The following is a 19,033-nucleotide window of genomic DNA, read 5'->3' on the forward strand; positions in this document are numbered from 1 at the left end:
GCGACAACGGACAAGACAGAACAGGGAAATCACAACCAATATGTCAATCCCGGGACATTCCGTCTGGGGGAGAACATGGGAGTAAATAGTAAATGTAAGTCTAAAGGTCAAACAGGGGTGTGTCCAAGCATGAAACGTGTCGAACCACAATGCCGATGTCAGTCAGTCCCATCAGATCTCGCACGATGTCACAACCTGTCGCGAATCGTACTGGAGACAGTTAACAAAATCAGTCAAATGTTGGGAAGTCTGCTTTAACTCGTGACTAAGCGAGCGAGAAAATAGATATTCACAGGGAATTGGAAAAATTGCCAGAAAGTAACTTCTCCAGCTACTTCAAATCTCGTTACTATGACATCAAATTAAAGTAATTCCATAACTTTCTACATTGAAAATACATCCAGCGTTACATTGAAGTATTTTATGATTGAATTTTGTAATTATTTCGGTAAAACAAGTCAAAATCATACCTCACATGCCTGTACTGGAACTCTCCATTTCCGGAGATTTAATTCAAAACGAGGCAGATTGTTTACCTCGCCATCTTGATTGGGGTCAATGCAACTTTTCTAAAATCACCTAAGGAATTTATCTAAAAATGAACAGAAGTAATGCTGATATTAGGGAAAGGTCAGTATATGTGTGATCTTCATAAGATACCCTTTATGCTGATATCAAATATGGTGCATATTTTTATTTGCTTTCAGGAAGAATCGATACTTTAAAGCCATACTTTTCACAGTAAAATCTCTGAAGTTTGCCGTCGCTGTATGTGCTGTGCTGTACATGTACATGACATGCATGACCTACTGTCAGTGTCACTACCACACCATTCATCACACTCATTCGATGTCAACTTCTCCTTTCGATCTTCTTTTCTGCGGATGCTGACTCCCTGTGTCTTCACAATCACATTCATGCTATGTCTGATGTCGTGATGAGATGATTGTCATCGACTCACTGATTAGTGATTGTCAGATCGCATTTGCCATTCAATGATTCATTCAATCATTAAACCTTAGGCTAGCCTAGGCCTAGCGGGATGATCATGATGTCATTGTATATTCTAAGTCATCGACATAAAATTAAAGATGGATGTTCCTAGAATTACAGACCACTCGAGTTCATCAATTAGGCCTGAATAGTTTTATTGATTTTCAATTAAGTTAAAATAAAAATGTGGGCACTTTGACACACATTCAATCGTCCATTTGGATGACACTTGAACCAGTTGATAAGCGAGCAATTTATGTATACACCTATATTTTCTTTGACTTGTTCATGTTGAGAGAGAGTGGCAGACATACTTCATTTCCTTTGTATATCCTTGCTGATCCTTAGAATCTAGGCAATGATGAATGACCCATCTTTTGCTGCCCGGTAAGTTCATGTACATTACAATTACAAATGCGACAGCTGACTGTACAGAGTTGTCAGTTGAGTTGATTTACTATTCATAACTGTAGGCCTGGTGTGATCCCAAACTGTATTGAATAATCAGCAGCGACTCTATTACCAGTAGGCCTACATGTAATTGTTTGTGACATCATTTCATTGAGGGAGGAGTGCCCTCCATTATTTAGTGTGTTGAATCATCATTCATGTAGTGGGCTAGCTGCAGTTGTAGCACCAGTCCTACATACTACATTCATAGTATCAATCAAATGCTACAATATTGACAAGGTTCCTGCAGGTTTTGGAACTTGAAGGTCAACCTGTAAACCAACAATCCATGTGTGTCGAGCTAAGTATGCCAATCTCTGGTGTACAAAAGCATTTTACCTTCTATCGGAATTTCAGGCAATCACAGGTAAACTATATTGTAATTTATGGCAGTCATGCTGATCTATTGAAAGCTCTTACCGTGGCTGTGAAGCCTTAGGCCAAAGCGGGAATCCCTTCTTGAGTGAGATTTGTTATGAATTATGTGTTTCATGCATTCTCAGCCCAAGATTAAGATGATAATAATAATATTTGGTGGTTTTCATGATTTCGAGAGTGGGGTAGTAGTTAGTTTTGCCTGTGGCCAAGCTCAGTCTGGTGGCGGTATGCATTGCAGTAGTGTGGTATGCATGGCCTGCCCACTTGTCTTTTATGCCAAATTAATGAGGCATGTAGTTCACCGAAACTGCTTCCGTGCTGGATACAGGCAAAGCCTATAGAAGAGAACCTTTAGCAGGGTGTAAAAGGTGATCATGATGATGCTGATGCTAATTTGTTTTACATAATCGACATTTCCATGCACAGTGACTTGGGACATGTACAATGTATATTGACTATTGTACCTTTGAACAGTGTAGGAAAGCTTATTGGGTAGAAATGACAGTATTGACATCAAGAATTCGCGCAATGCACTTTATGACTTAGCATATTATCATAACGCAGTGAAAGTTACCTCATGAATTGACTTGTGTGGGTTTTTCCTGATAGTTTGATTGGACTTGCGCCTCTTGTCTTATCAATCAAAGCTCATGTTTTAATAGTGGACACCCAAGATTAGCCCGTTTGTACTTTTTAATCCATTGGTAGATATAGCGGATAAAAACGTCGATTTACTTGACACCGTGATGTCACTTAATTCAACAAACTTTTCAAGGTCTTAGTCTAAGTGGGAGTGAATCGGTGGCTTAAACCCAATAAGACAATAAAACACTGATTAGCATGTTGGTCTTTTATTTGATCATAAAAATCATGTTAGATAGATTCATTTACAGTGACTGAAGTGCATGAAACCTGTTACAGGGTGCTAAAGAAACGCCATTATATCAGCCCATCCTGAAGACAGCTATACATGCATTTCAGTTGTTCAATTTGAAAAACCCTGTTGTCTTCATGCAATTTCGAGAACTTCAGCTACGTGTGAAGAATCACCTTGGTATGGTGGTTACACTACATTGCAATTTGTATGTCAAAAGAAAAGTCTGACATTGAAAGATTAGAACCCAAGAACATTCAATTGGTTCTGATCAAAGTGACTGAATTTATTTTTATACACCATTTGTACAGTGTGTGACATGCATGGACCAATACAATCTAAAGCTACCTTGGACTAGTATAGGCCTAACAGTCATTCAGCAGGTTGGTTAGTCCCGTTATGCCTGTGTGACTATCTTATTCTTATGATTTTATAGCCTGAAGAAGGGATTAAGTCGACTGTGGGAAAACTTGACCAATTTCATTTTAACATACCACATTAATATTTTTCATGTAATCCTCATATTGTGTGTGCATTGAGCAGTATTGGCTTTGGATTTTGAATTGTTGTAAGGAAAAAAGTTAAGGCTTGGCCGACACCTTGTCACTGGTCATGCTTTGACCATGTGAAACTCTATCCTTGTTTCCAGAAGAACATGATATTATTATTATCTTCCCCAGAAGTTATCAGAATACTATAAAGCAGGTGCCAGGGTGATTCTACATGTCAACTACCAAGTGTAAATCCATACTATTACTACCAGTACTATGGCATTAGAGTTAAGACCAACAGCTGAGAGGTTATGGGTCTGATGAGACTGGGGAAGCATCACTGTCATGTCCCAATGTTCCATTCTAAAGATCCAGTCCCGATTCCAAATTTTGCCCGGCGCAATCTACTGCTGGCAATGCTGTTTTTTAGGAGTTCATGCTGTTGATTGATTTGAAGTGTAATTTCAAATTGCTCGGGCTTTGAGAATTTTCTCTGTGCACTAATATGTCTTGACATTTGTCAAGTTTGTATGGAAAAGTGCCTTGAAAGTTTAGCTCACTGAATTGATAAGATGATCAGAAAACATAAACGTTTGATCTTTGCTGATCTCTTCAATGTTAGCACCATTAATTGGTTGACCTGGGCAGTTGAGCATAGCCTAAATTTCTCAATAAAGGCCCACAAATAAGATTTTGTCAAATTAAACAAGGGTATTGATGGTAAAGTTTGCAGTATGGGGTGCTCAGTTTGATTTTTGTCTTCATTTTGCATAATGCCTTGTCCATTGTTTACCTCAAGACTACCACAAAAGAGAAGCATTATGTACAGTAGGAATATTTGCATTGGATTTATGAATCGCAAAGCTTTGTATGAAATTATGTGGTGTGGTTGTATGTAGGTTTGTTTAGCACTGGGTTCAAGCAGGATAAGGAGGAATTGCCCCCCCACCACCCCCGCCCACCTTTGATCATGTCCTTGTTGATTTTTTCAATGATTTCCTAATTGGCACTGTCTATCGATGTTGTCAGACTGACTCCGTCAAAGTTTATGTCCCCACAATCTAGCTAGAGCTATGGTATTGGTATCTCCTGGCATACTGAGGTTCAAAAGTGTAAATTCGGCTTCAAATTTTTGCCTTATCTGGATATCCTTTTACCTTTGCTCTTCTGAGAAAACTCTAGTACTGTCACAAAGTAACGGTACTAACAATGCATAAAAATGTCATTCTGGACTAGTGGCGTGGATTAAATTTGATAACAGTATGCAGCATTGCATAAACATTCATTCTGCACTTCGAGGCAATTTGACAATGCACAAGTTGTGAAAAACACACTCTGACCACCGACATTGTGTGAGGGTGAATAAAGCGCTTGTGGTATGGGAAAGGTAAATGTTTTCTAATAAAACAAGAGAAATAATATTCCTGTATGCAAGTTTGGAAGCCACATATTTCGGCCTGCAGTTCCTTTCATTTCAGCTTAAAAATTGAAATTAGGCCTATAACTTACAAGGTCTCATTTCCTGATAACGAAGTGATTTGTACATTCATGATATTGGGAGTACACTAGGTCTCATGAAACAAGTTGGAATAGAAATGCCTTCAAGTCTACCTTGAATTTTCAATGTCTGCTTACTGTTTGCAAAAAACATAGATGGTACAGTGTTCCATGGCATTGGACTATTGATAGAAAAGCTGGGGTCCCCGTTGCCATCCTGGTGCGAGGCAACCTCAGAAAATGCTCCGTCCGACTATACTAGAGTACACCAGGGGGGTTAGATTTTTACGTGCATGTACATCAATCAAAAAAAGTGGCATTTTAATTGGAAATGAAGTGGAATATAGTGCCATGCTTTTATTCTCATTCGAAGACATTCAGACATTCTCTTTGCCCTCCAGAAGTAAAGTGTTAATAATTCACTTGCCCTTTTGAAAGTCAGTCAGGAAAGCGCAGCTGGTGGCGGCCGCTTACAAACACCACCGGTCATGAAATCCAGAACTGATTATCATGCTAACTTTAATGAACGAAGAACTTTCAGGAGGAATAAAAGACCAAGTCAAATAAATATCAGATATTGTTCAATACTCACTGTCCTATTTGGGTCAGCTATGCCAATAAATTGTTGGAAAGTGAAATACCATAAGTCTCATAAAGATTTTATTCACCCCTAGATTATTCTAAAGGCTTCACCACATCATTGATCATCCTTTCTTCAGACTTAAGCCCATATTGTCTGTCTGTATAAAAGTGAATTCAAACTGTCAATACAACAATTGAGGATGATTTGACATATAGATATGTACCTTGGGTAAGAGGGGTGGACCTGCTGCAGGTGATTGCCTAGTTTAGCATTTCAGTGGTCTGTCTTGTCTGTGGCCCATTTTGTCTACTATTTATGAATCAAATAAACATGTTTTTCCATTTTGTTTTGCATGATATTTGCCATCTGACATTTATTTGTACTGAATATCATTGAGTCAACTTCCCAGCCCATGATTTCTGATTGCTTGGAAGTAAGATCTGGGTATTGGTTAGTTTGACATTGTCCAAAACAAGTACTCCTACTCATAGCAGTGAGAAGTATAAGTGGCAGAACAGGGGTGGGATCTGCCTCAATATGCTCTATGGTTTTCAATTCAAATTAACTTTGTGGAAAATATCATGTTATTCAACCTTTGTACATTTCATACTCATTGGTCACAGAATGAACAGCAGATTTTCAACAAGGAACACTTCAGTTTTGATAAGTGGTGCCTGGAAAGTGTCAGTCATAACCTAAGAGTAATGACCAAGAGTGAGGACCTTTCTGTTGTATCGCTTTACGGTACATTGACAGCACAACAATGGCCTCAGTGGATTATCCCAAGTAGGCATAGAATACCCTTCATCGGGATTTAAGGAATGATTGGTATTATAATAACTCAATTTTTGAGTCAACGTCTGTACTCAGTCACTCAAGGGAACAGTGGCCTTCTGGACTGGTTATTGAAAATATGGTCTCTTCATGCAAAATCTCCCCCATATGAATAAACGAAGAATAAACAAAAAGTGAAGTGTGCTTGAAAAGTGCTTTTAGGATTATAGCGGTCACTCATTGTCCTCCTTATTGTCCCAGTCAATAGATCTTGACCTGACTTGCTCATGTGCCAAATTATGTAAGTTGCGTTCTGATTGACTGATAATGTGGACAACACTTCCTCCATGTCTTCATGCCTGGTCAAGTTATGCTTATTATCAACTGTATGTATGTTGTCTGTATGTTGTGAAAATGTGAGGTGACTCTCTACGTTGACTTCCTGTGAAAATGAAAGTACTTCCACCCAGAAAATGCAAGGTGACTCTCTGCAGGAAGTGTTGCTGATGCACTAACTGTTTGTATCAGTAAGTTATTTCACAAACCATAAGCTTTTGTGTAAGATTTGTGTGGCCCACTCTTTCAGTTTGGAGTTCAACACAGGCATATGCCATGAATGCATTTTTGCTAACAGAAAAAAACTGTTTATTTCATATTTAAGTCACCGAACATGAAGTGTGCTTCACTCCCCTATAGCCTACTGCACGACTCATTAAAAAATTTCATTCACAAAATAACCCTACTGTTAGGTTAAGGGTAGGGCAACCAAACATTTTCCTAAAAGTATTATAAGGCATAGGAATTCCTGACGATCAGCAGAGGCCTTCTCATTCATAGTACTCCTGAATAGGTCTTTCCCGTTAAAGATTGTACAGCATTCAATATTATGAACTATCAGAGATATCGGATCTTGGGATTTATCTCTTTCAGTGGGTTTGATCGCGATATGAATGGGTGATTGTCAGTGGTTCTGGGCAGCCGCAGGAGGCCTTTAATACAATCGTAGGCCCACTTATATTTTCACATACTTGCACTGTGAGAGGTGTAAGGTAGATCTGTCATAACTTCCTACAAAGCGTTCCACCCGGTGTGCAGTGGAGCGGTTCCATGGGTGGTGCTCGGTGAGAATCATTGGGGTATAAATAGCATGAGTGGGAGTGGAGGACATGATACAATGCTTATTATGTTTCAAAAGTATGGTTCCTTTTTCCTGCTTGATCTAGTCAAAGCAACATTCATTTATCCATTCATTGAGGTTAATTTAGAACTTCAAGGCCATTCTTTGAACATTAACGTAGGTGCAGGGGGGGGGAGCATGGATGGTGTGCCAGAAATGTTTGTTGTAAGTGTATCATATGCCAGCTCTTGTTCAGGATATGAATTTCTTTTTGCCATGCATATAATTCATAAAAACAATGAGTCGGTTTATTGATTTCAAACCTAATAAATACCATGAGTTTTACTATGTGGTATGATATCTCTACAGTTTTGTCATCTACAAACACCATCGATTGACATCCTTTTGCGTAAATACGCCAGTGCGCTTATAGGTGCCTACATGTGTACAGGGGGGAGGGGTCATGAGGAATCAGGAGAGGCTGCCTTGAATGTGCTTGGTATTGGAGGGTCCAGACTGAGGAGTTGATCGTGGTTGCCTTTTTCCCCCGTAATGGATTTTGTGAGAGACTTATTTTGAAAAGTTATTTTACCTAAACCTCACTCGTCTTACTGATCCGGAATAAAAACTCTTTACCAAGAAATGTCTTCTCTATCTTTCCAGTGAGACGCAAGCAAAAACAGTATCAAATCGGATTACAAATGTGGAAAAACAGTTTGGCTTTCTGTGCGAGGGGTTTGCAGGGTATGCCAGAAAATCCGCCCGGTTAAGAGATAAAGGTAAGTGAGGTTGAACACATCTGCTAAAAAAACCTATTACCTGTTTTATATATAATCCTTGGCTGGGGATAGTTGACAAGCCACTTGTCGAACACAGAACAGGACAGTATTATTTTGTCGTTTTTGGGAGCCACCCCTGAGCAGCACTGAATGTGAAAGTGAAAATCAGGCCAGTGTGCCAGCTGGAGAAAATGTGTGCGATCAGGTGACTTGGGTCAGATATTTAGGCACTGGGGCAGTATTCTCAGTATTCGCAGTACCTCACATTCAGGTCATGGTGTATTTGTATGTCTCTTCACACATTTCTAATCTAATGGTTGGTAAACCGAACTAAAGTCGATTATTTGTGCACCCATTATCTCACCAGTTTTCAAATCAGATTCATGTCCATGTACAAGAAACTTACAAAGTGTGTTAAATAAACTAGAACACATACATTGAGACATTTCATGCCTGTTTACCACTGTCGCAAAGTTAATAGAGCAGGGAACGGAGAAAGAGACCTTCCACTCTAGTGTGGGGTGCATATTGGTGATGTCTTTCTCCATCTGAAAGAATTCTTACGCATTGAGATTTCATACCCATTCACTGGTTCAGATGGTTATCTGTCTGAAAGCACTAATGGGTACAAGGGCATGGCAGAGTCTTCCTGGGTTTGGAAAAAGGCCTTGCTGGAATGAAGTCTATCACATTATGAATGTCCAAGACATCTCATGGAGAGTTTCATTTTAAGTTGTACTCTTTGAATTCGAAGGTCCATTTTCCTTCCCAAATGTCGTAGGTGAATTTATCTCGCATGTGCTTTTCAATAAATCTCAGCTGGAATGATAATCCTCCCATAGCAGTCACATGTCTTTCAAGATGATCAATCAAATTGACCACATGAATAGTCAAACTGTCATTGTAGCAGCATGTCACTCACAAAACACAGAGAATATCAGTCAGAATCCGTGCAGTCAGAAGAAACGATTTAGTCCTGTTGTCATCCGTTGTAGAGGTCATCCTTGACAAGATTGCTCTCGCAGGCTTTGCCCGGATTTCCAGAGACTTGAGAGAGGGGGCACTTTCCTGAAAGTTGCGGGCAAGCAGTTCATAGTCAGTTCAGAAAATGAATTTTAGCAGAAGGCCTTTCCTACAGATTATATTACATTGTGGTGCTTGTTTACTTATTTCAACACAGAAGGCCTTTCCTACTCAGGATTCCTAGTTAATCTAAAAGGTTTTTCCTCAAAAGGTGGTTGTTCAAATCTCTTGACTCTCTGGCTGCACATGTGGGCCTCTTTCAGTCAGTGTAGTGTTACTCTTGTGACTACATCTACCCTCTCCATTGCAGGTGATGAACTATCAAAAGCCTTAGTAACATATACAGATACAGAAAGTCTAAATCACACATATAAAATGGGAATTACAAAATTTGCGGAAAATTTAGCAGCAGTACAAGATTACAGACAAGCAGAGGTAAGTTTGAATTATTTCATTGCCAAAGTCTTAACTTTCAGATATATTGCAAGAACACTGAGTGAAGGCTTGGACATAGTCTGCATGCTATTGTTATTGTCAATCAGTGTCAAGTACATGTCTTGCCAGACCTGATCAGCTGGTTAGTGTGTTCTATGAGATCAATCCATGGGGATTATTTAGTACATACTTGCAGGTGAAAAAAAGACAAATTCCTCCTGTGGCTTTGTGTGCTTTAGTAAAAACACAATAGAGACGTGTTCGTGGTTGGTTAGAGAAATCTTCCACTCATAAAACAAATCAAAGAATGTGTGATTCATGTCATTATTGCTTTAGGGTAGTACTAGTTTGGCGTAAAATGGGTGCAAGAGGTACCGGCAGATATGAGGAAGTTGGCAAAACCAGTTTTGGTGTTATTAAAATCAGTTGTACCTTTGGACTGGTGGTGGACTTCAGGCCCATACCATCCTTTTGCAAGATGGGGCTCATGCCGTTTCATTTGCAAGATGGGGCTCATGCTGTCTCATTACAGTATGGGGCTCATGCTGTCTCATTACAGTATGGGGCTCATGCTGTCTCATTTAAGCATGGGGCCCTTGCTGTCCTCTTGCAGTATGGCCCATGCTACCCTTTTGCAGGATGGCACCATGTGAAGCCACGTTAAGACAGTGTTGACTGGGCATGTAATTGACCAAACTGTCTGTTTACCCCATGCCCTACGCAGACCAACATCTGCTGAGTGTCCCTGGCTAAGCTGTGTTTTAACTCTGAATAAAGAGAATATCACTGTGTTGAATAGGCACTTATCAGGGCAATTTATGACACAAGTATGTTTAGGAAACACACTTCTTCAACAGAATATTCCCAAAATACACTCAGAGTTTTTGCCTGGTGTGTAAATTGCCTTCTGTGTTGACAAATCTGCTGTACAACATGCTGAGGACGATTTTATGACTGGTCAGCAGACAACATTTTTGGCCTAGACTCATTCAATGAAGCCTTAATCGGCTTTAGAAAGCATTTTAGGCTTTTTTAAGCCGGAACAGAAGTACACTTCATGTAAGGAAGCCACATTTTTTCGTGCAAACACAATCCTTTTGATTACACTGGTTATTGTCACTGGCCAAATCAGAGAAAGCTAAAAGAATGAGTGTGAGGGCCAGCATGTTCTAGTTGAACATCAATGTCCTGCATGCCCCATTGGCAAAGCTTCGACCTCCTGCTAAGTCGACTCGGCACTCGTCTGTGCTGAATACTTTTGAATTGCACACTTCCAACACTGCACATTTCCACATGATTCTTCATACATTTTTTTCCAAACTGAATTGAACTATTATTGATTTGATGCATTGTATATTTGATTCTCTTTTGAGTATATTTCATTGTGGGGAATATTTTGTTTTACACTTGTTATAAGAGATTAGCCCCGGGCCACATAATTATGACGAATTAGCCAGGTTCATGCACAGTTTTGATTATGTGTTGACACAATTGATTATAAATTTCAGTGCTATTACTTGCTATTCTTTTTATTGACAGAGTGTAATGACCTTCCCATTACTGACTGTGATTGTTCTTGGTCTGAAACTGTGAAAGCAATAATAATATTTTGTGACAACACACCTTTATGTTGCCATTATTTAGGTGTAAATGGAAGGCAGCCCTCTACTAAAAAGTTGTTATATGTTAGTTGTACTTTTGTTATTCTCTGAAAGCAATCACTTTACCTGGCACAAACAAATTTATGTGCATTTTACATGTTTTATGTGCACATGCATTGAGGGGGGGGGCGTCTTGAGATGACATGGCAGGACTGGCACTTATGATCATTGCATGGGTCTTTCTAGGCAGATAAAAAGTAATACTTTGAGAAACGGACCTTGATCCTCTGCTGTTTTCCACCCCATCCCCCCCCCCCTCCCCTCCTGACTCTCCTGTCCATTGCATCTGGGTACCCACACCAGATTCAGGGGACCAGCCCAAGTTCGCACATCCACTAAACTTAGAAGTTATTAACTTATTTTTGTCAAATGCTCAGAATAATGAGTGTTGTTCGGATTCTCAAATTTGTTGTCAATTTCCTATCTTTCAGATACAAAGATTAGAAGCACGAGTAATCACACCTTTAATGGATTATGGCACAGCTTGTAAACACGCGAGAGTAAGTATCTCCAATGTGGCATCTGTTACGAGGATGCTGCTGGCACCTAACTATGGCGGCATGCAAAAACACTCATCCCACGTTGGAGGAGGAATACTATCTCGAGACTAACACCTCCAAGTGAGGAGCGAAGGACTTTGTGGATGCAGAGGTAGAGGTCAGAATGGATACTCCCCGTACCATCGTCTCTTACATCATTCTTGATCTTTCATTTATGTCTCCATTTGTTTGCAGGATGATCTGAAGTCAGCATTTGCAGCCCAAAACAAAGAGCGACGGCAAAAAAAGACATTAGATAAAACAATTGATAAAAACCCGAGTGATCGGAGAGAAATTGTATCCTTTTCTTTGAAGTCAATCCTTCACTGAAGATCAGTGTTTGCAGAAGGGAGTGGAATTGTCAAGTGGTGAGGCTGGCCTTATGATCAAAGGGGCATGGGTTCGATTCCGCCACTGCCATGCTTGTTTTCAGCTGGTTGCTTTACTTCACTTTTGAAGGAGGCAAAGAAACGAGTCTCCTCTTAAATACCTGGTGTCTTTGCTTCTATGTTTCTTGATGCATCCATATCTGTTATGCAGCTTTCCTTGACTCTTTCTTCAGACTAAGGTATGTGATGCTAAGAACTGGAGAATGATGGATACAGGATGGATAAGTCCTCTCAAGGAGTATCAAGGAACAAGCGTCACTGTTTCTGGCCTATGGATAGCCAGATTATGAACCCGATTTCAAGAAATCCTACTAGCATTTTTGCGTTCAGAGTAGGCTAGATGTTGTAAATGGGACCCACTAGTTGTAATGTATTGTAGGGAGCTGCAGGCTAAATGTCTGTGACATGACTGGGGTCAAAACCGTTGTGCTGTCTGCCCCCAATTCATCTTACATCCTGTCCTTTCAGGCTGAGAGAGATTTACAACGGGCAGGTGTAGAATCGGCACGAACATCAAAAGCTCTAGAAGAACAAATGGACACATTTGAAAGAAAGAAATTAAAAGATATAAAGGTATGAATAGTAGCAAGATGCAGATTAGTGGTATCCACAATTAATTCATTGACTGGTAGAATCTTTGACCTGATCAATAAACCTCGAGAATGTTACCCTTTACTCGTGAGTCCAGCCGTAAAGCTGATGGTGTTTGACCTGCCAATGGGTTGATAAGGATATGATATGAAACTCATGACTGCCAGTAAGTTATGCAGTTGTCATTATTATCCTGATGGGGAAATCCAACAAAGCCTCCTTGGAAATAACTCATCCGTTCTGTGAGTGACATATGTTACAAGTGACAACATGAACCTGATGTGAACCAAGCCGTTAGAATATTCTTAATGTCTTGAACCTTGCCATTTACTCTTGTATGAACATTTCTTTACCATTTCAGAAAATTTTGAATGATTTTGTAACTGTGGAGATGGCATTCCATGCAAAAGCATTAGAAATGCTCACATCATCATATCAGAGCCTCAATATATTGAATGAGGATGAGGACTTAGAAGTCAGTATATTTTCTGTGCTGTGGCAAGGTGAAATGATCCCGGGGAAGGTCTCTTCAGCGTGACTGGGTCTACCCCAGGTCCATTTCATCGCACCACGTTACTAGACAAATTCAGTGTAGTAATAGTGTTTTCGCTTGTGTGTTATTTCAGCATGTTTTAAGTGAGTTTGTAAATATTGAGATGGTGTTCCATGCTAAAGCTCTCGAGTTTCTCACTAATGGTTACAAGATGATAAATATCATGGATGAGGATGAAGACATGGAGGTAGACAAGTTTCGCCGAGATTGCTTAATGAATTAACCAATTGCTATACTAACCAGTTGTGCTTGAAGCTAATCCAAAATTATGCTAACTTTATACTTCTTGTCTCTGTCCTAGAGTGGAGTGAATATGCCAGGGCAATTAATCTGTAATGACAGAAAGTTTGCTTTGTTGATTGGTGAAAAACTTCCAATTTGACTGTATTCTTAAATCAGTTGCCTTTTGTACCACTCATCAGCGACCTCTGTTTTCCATGGTAGTCAGTTCGTTCCCTTACAGTGTCTGTGTTCACATATTTCCTCTCCTCTTTTCCAAATCTTTCCTCTATGAGTAATAGTGTATCTTTGAATTGTGTTCTGACTGGCCTCTCACTGTGAAATCTAACAAACAGTGTTTTGTCGTCTTGAGAATTGTGACGAAATAATCCTGCTTATCTATAATCTGTCTCATGCTTACGTTACGTGATCCAAGCCTGAACGACATTTGCTGCAAGCACAACTGATCCACCTTTGTTTTACAGTTTCTGCATCTGCTGTCATAATCTGTCTACTAAGTACGCCACCTATCTCTCATTACAGGAGTTCAGAAATTCCCTCCGCCCAAGTGCATCATCGGCACGCTTGAACAATATGAAGCGAACAGGCTCGCGGACGTCGCTTAACTCTGCAGGACTAACGACGACGAAATCCACGCCGCCAACCACTCCGCGGCGAAAACCTCCAGCGAAGCCAAAAGCAAAGCCATCCTCGAAATCCACACCAAATCACTACGGAAACCATGTGAGTTTTAACCATGTAAGTGTCCATGTCCTCAAGGGACCGTTTATTTATAATGTCTCACTTTGGATAGCGTGTTATTGTACTGGAGTGCTTGCCAAGACTGCACTATAATGTTGTCATAACTATTTCCAGCATGATGATGAATCTGACGAAGAAGAAGATGATGAAGACGAAGATGACGAAGATGATGACGACAACGATGACTACGAGGAAAACAACAGAGGAAAAGTGAACGGTTCGTCACGACACTACAATGGCTATCGGAGATAAAGGACGTTGCAGCTATGCGTTGTGGAATTTAGAAGTTGTGGGGTATTCTCTTATCTCAGGAAATGTCACTATGGGTACTGCAACAATACTGACATCAATTGTGAGTGTTATCTCAAATATTCCAGCCCATGTTATTATGCTAAGGTGCAACTGCAACAAGACATGAACGTGATTTTGTTTTAAACTTCTAACGTATTTTGTTTGATGTTGAGGAGTTGTGAGAAAGTGGACACCAGACAATGTTTTCTTGAGGGTATTATCACTTGTATATGAACTGTTTTATGCCTGGACTTGAAGGTTTCTTTGTCAGTTTCTGTTCAGTTCAAATTCATTTTTTGCATGATTAAGTTAAAAATGGATATTCTGAGACTGGTCCAACTAAATTTCAGAGTTTATTCTGTGATTTCTCTGAAAGCTTCAAATATTGGTTCCGATTAATCAGTTTGCCAATGTTCTTCTGATAAAATTGTGCTGTCATCATTCTTACAAGTGGTAATTGGGTAACGTATAATGATGATATATGTAAAATCTGTTTTGGTATTTGAGCAAGATTAGGAGACATATCAGGGTATAATAAAGAAACTTGTTTGCCAAAAGTGTGTGAAGTTTCAAAGGTACAACCAATGTTCAATTGTGCTCCACCTATCTTTTGTTTATGTCTCAAACTGTACTTAAATTTGAAAAGTAAGAAAAGAATCCCTCCTCCAATGTCAATGTAAGGTTCTGTAAGCGTGTCCATGTCAACTTCATTGAAGGACCCCTGTAGGATTACCTGTGATTTATGAGATCAGTATTTGATTTAGCAATAGTGTTATTTCTATTTAATGTTGATTCGCCGAGGAGAAGAGTGTAAGATATTCAACGGTCAATTTTATATTATTTTGTACTCTTGAGGTGAAATACGTTTAGATTAAATTATCTGTATTGACATGTTTAGGTGTCGTTCTTGTAGCTGGATGACTCCTGTGTATTATTTATTTATTTGGCTGAGCGTTCTGTTCAAAATTGAAACTCGGGCTGTGAGGGATTATTAAGATGCAGTATTGTTGTTAGTGTAACCCAAGTGAAGCTGGTAAAACGGCTGGTGAAGGTTGGTTGTCCGATGCCGGACAAAAGGTGCCTGTCGACGCTGTAATACTAATATTACAGGAACGCACCTGCATCGGGACTCAATGAGATTTTTCATGTCATAGTCAAGCATTCTGCTGACATGTTCATTCATTAGGTTCACGTTGGAGAAAACTGTATAAAATTAACTGTAGGTAGCTTTTATGCATATGTAACTGTGGACCTCCTTAATTGTGCATCTCTTGACGTTTGAATAGCTAAATACAGTGGAACCTCCCTTAGCGGACACCTCTCTATTAGGGACAACCTCTCTATTAAGGACACTAGTTTTGGTCCCAAATTGGTTGTTTCCATTTAATTTGACCTCTCTCATCAGGTCACCTCTCTATTAAGGACAGCACTTGTCAGTCCCAAGGGTGTCCTTAATAGAGAGGTTCTACTGTAGTTACAAAATAGAATGCCAGCTTAGCCAAGGGCATAGAAATGATCAGCTGAATACTATAGTTGTCGAGATTATTAACTCTTGAAAATTATTGAAGTGAGATCTCGAATGATGTTTTTGCGAAAATCTTAGGTACAGGGTTAAGGCGGTGAACAGTGTTTTGTTAAGCAGTTTTAGAGGCAGATATGCATGGTATCACATTAATTAAGTTAGATTTGGCTACCATGAATGAAATAGAATTTTGTACAGTTTTGTAATTTAGTATTTTTTATGAATCAAGTACTGCGGATTTTCTTCTAAGCAGTGTCACATCTTACTGAAATGTCCATTCAAACAGTGAGTCATCTTCCACAAATAAAGAACTCGAGTATTTCTTGGACGATTATGACTGTTTGATTCTGGTCATGACCAGTTTGTAAAGGTTTTGCTATCATCTCTGTGATGTCAGCTGGTTCTGATTTTGTACATTGTGTATTTTTCTGCAGCCTTTCTTTTCCACAGCAAGCTTTGCCAAAAGTTGTTATTTTGACGGGCTTCTGCTGTCTTATTTTCAATAACTCCTCCTTTGAAATCTACGATATATACTCATGGGGCCTTTTTGTTGTCAACTAGTTTTCTCCACAAAAAGTGGCGAAAATGTGACCTCATACATTCTAGTTCCCTTGGATATCTTGAAGCTACAAGAGTTAAAATTCACACATTTCTGACGTGCTCATCGCGAAAATGAGGAGATGAATTTGTGAATGTTAACCCATGATATATCGTGATGGTGTTTGAATAATGGGTTGTTGTTTTCCTGTCTGTGATCATGCCAAACATGTTCCAAGTGTCGAACTGTTATAACCGCTTGTAGTAAACCTGACCAGTCTCACCCATGACTTGTATAGATTGCTTTATTTAATATTCACGCGGATGCAATATTACAATAACTCCGTCCAGTTTACGCCATTCACTTACTCGTCTCACATCAGTACCCTGTCTACATGTGGTACATGGTTTCCTATCATATGAATCGTTGATATCGTATCAGATTTTTGAGCAATCTGGTTATTCTTACATTTCTTATGTGCTTGTTACCAAAATGGGCAGATCAGTTCGTGAATGTTGACTCTTGGTATTAGATCTGTAAAAATCATATGTACAAATTAGTCTTGTATATCGATAATGATACATGTAGGATAGATGTACCATTGTTAAGTCTAGATCATTGTTCATGACAACATTGTTCATTTTGGTTCAAATCTTAGCTGGGAGGTGATCAAGGAGGCATCCTCCATGCTCTGGGTGATTCAGCCATACCTCTAAAGGCTTTGGTCCTTTGTAAACATGGTGGTCTACCGATGGGCTCAACAAGGTCTCTGTCCAGCTCATTTGCGAAGGTGTATGACAGGACAGTGTTTGCTCTCACTGAAGGGTTGGGCGCCCTCTTGGAGTGTGTTAATAAGACCAGTGTGACAAGTACATGTATATGGTACAATAAAGCAGTGCACATTGAAACAATAAGATTTTGATCATCCAATCATTAATCTGTCCAAACCTGTCGATTTCTTTCACAGGGTATGCATGACATTTGTTTATCCAGTGACATTTCCATCCATGACGTGAAGTTACTGTCGTTCTGTGCTATACACTCATGCAACATTTTACATGATATTATTTTGAAATCGTGTAAAGGCCATATTTCTAAGTGTGACTAGTTTAATGAATCGATATTCCCTCCATTTTTCTCTTATGTTTCTTGATGAGAAGAACTTCAATAAATGACTTGCCTTCATTTTCTCCAGACTTTTTCCACCTCAGTGGGAAGTTGTCTGTGATAAATTATTGTCCTCCTACAAGGTCGATAACATTTTAAAATGTATTGTTGCCCTCCTACAAATGTTGGTAAATATCTAATTGTAAATCCTGCATAATGTTGTGAATCAATGGAAACTGATTGCAAATGATGATGTAATTTTTTGTCTCAATTCAGAGACTTCATTTTTTTCTCAATTCTGAGAAACAATTGAAATTTTTGGCCTCTCGCTCCCTTCTTTAATGTAAATGTAATGTTCCACTTAAAGATTGACTGTTAAGAATGTTTTAAAAGCTAATTGCATGGTCTGGCTTATAAAAGCATTGTGAGATTTAACACGCTTTAGTAGTCCTTCTTACTCTACACCAATAATGCTTCAACTTCAGATAAACAATATTTTTAGGGGACCAAGTTCCTTCGTTTTACCGCCAGGAGGAGATGTTGACATTACGGTCAGGTATCAGTGATGTTTCCATGCTGAACCAACTATACAGGATAGATCTGTTATTCACACCTGGCTAATAAGGACACCCTCTCTATAAAGGACACATGTTTTGGTCCCAGCTTTCAATTCAAAATGATCTCTGGACATCTGTGTATCAAGGACAGAGTCAGTCAGTCACAAGGGTAGCCTTTATGGAGGGGTTCTACTGTCCTACCATGGCCTCCTCTGCATTGGGACACAATAATTACAACGATACAAATTGTTTATCATTGTTTACTACTCTGTACCGAATTCTATTTGTAGTTTTCAAAAGGACAATGTCAAGTGTAACGTCCTTTGACTGTTTTCTTTGCATTCTGTGTTTCTGTAGGTTGCCTTCTCCAAATGTGTATAGTAAGCAGGTTTCTGCAGAAAATCTTATTTATATAATATGGTAATAAAAGTATTAGGATATACATTGTCTTGTGTTATTATATCATTGTTGGAGTGAGTTTTCTACGGGCCCTAGTGATGATGTGTCCTTTTGCAATGTGAGCAATGTTGGATTGTGTTCCAAACCCCATTGACCAATGACACATACAAAATCTGAGACTAACATGTACACAGCACTGTCGCTATCGGCTGGGACAAATACTTAGGGTACAGAAGGTCACAATCAGCTGGGACAGAGAACACTTCCACAACCACTAATGGAATCGGGTATAACTGTCCTAATACTGATCCAGAGTGGGAATGGGACCTGGCTGCCCCACCGTCTTGTCAGCAACAATACATTATTAGAAACACGACACACCCTGTAGAGAAATGATACATTCAGTAGAGACATGGTCCACCTTGTAGAAACATGGTCACTTTGTTGGGAAAGCGACATCCAGATCAGACAGAGTACGCCTAGTAAAGGGGCATGGACTTGGTACACCAAG

The 19,033-nt window shown here is 39.4% G+C and overlaps 1 protein-coding gene across 1 annotated transcript; it reads left to right on the plus strand.

Annotated features, from left to right (window-relative positions):
- The first annotated feature begins 598 nt into the window (after positions 1-598).
- On the plus strand, positions 599-18,563 carry LOC135495463 (CBY1-interacting BAR domain-containing protein 1-like). Its single transcript, XM_064784138.1, has 9 exons — positions 599-630; positions 7,821-7,936; positions 9,270-9,394; positions 11,487-11,555; positions 11,790-11,891; positions 12,452-12,556; positions 12,936-13,049; positions 13,890-14,105; positions 14,223-18,563. Exons 1-9 carry the CDS (start codon positions 599-601, stop codon positions 14,358-14,360), a joined length of 1,017 nt encoding a protein of 338 aa, XP_064640208.1. The 3' UTR covers positions 14,361-18,563.
- The last annotated feature ends 470 nt before the right edge of the window (positions 18,564-19,033 follow it).

This window comes from Lineus longissimus, chromosome 11 (assembly GCF_910592395.1).
Source record: "Lineus longissimus chromosome 11, tnLinLong1.2, whole genome shotgun sequence".
Classification (NCBI taxonomy): Eukaryota; Metazoa; Nemertea; class Pilidiophora; order Heteronemertea; family Lineidae; genus Lineus; species Lineus longissimus.

Bases quoted from the DNA above. Each gene is read 5' to 3' on its own strand.
- LOC135495463 (XM_064784138.1), top strand. From the start codon at position 599: ATGAACAGAAGTAATGCTGATATTAGGGAAAG. The intron at 7,937-9,269 runs GTAAGTGAGGTT...TCTCCATTGCAG, and splicing joins CGCCCGGTTAAGAGATAAAG to GTGATGAACTATCAAAAGCC. The intron at 11,556-11,789 runs GTAAGTATCTCC...ATTTGTTTGCAG, and splicing joins CAGCTTGTAAACACGCGAGA to GATGATCTGAAGTCAGCATT.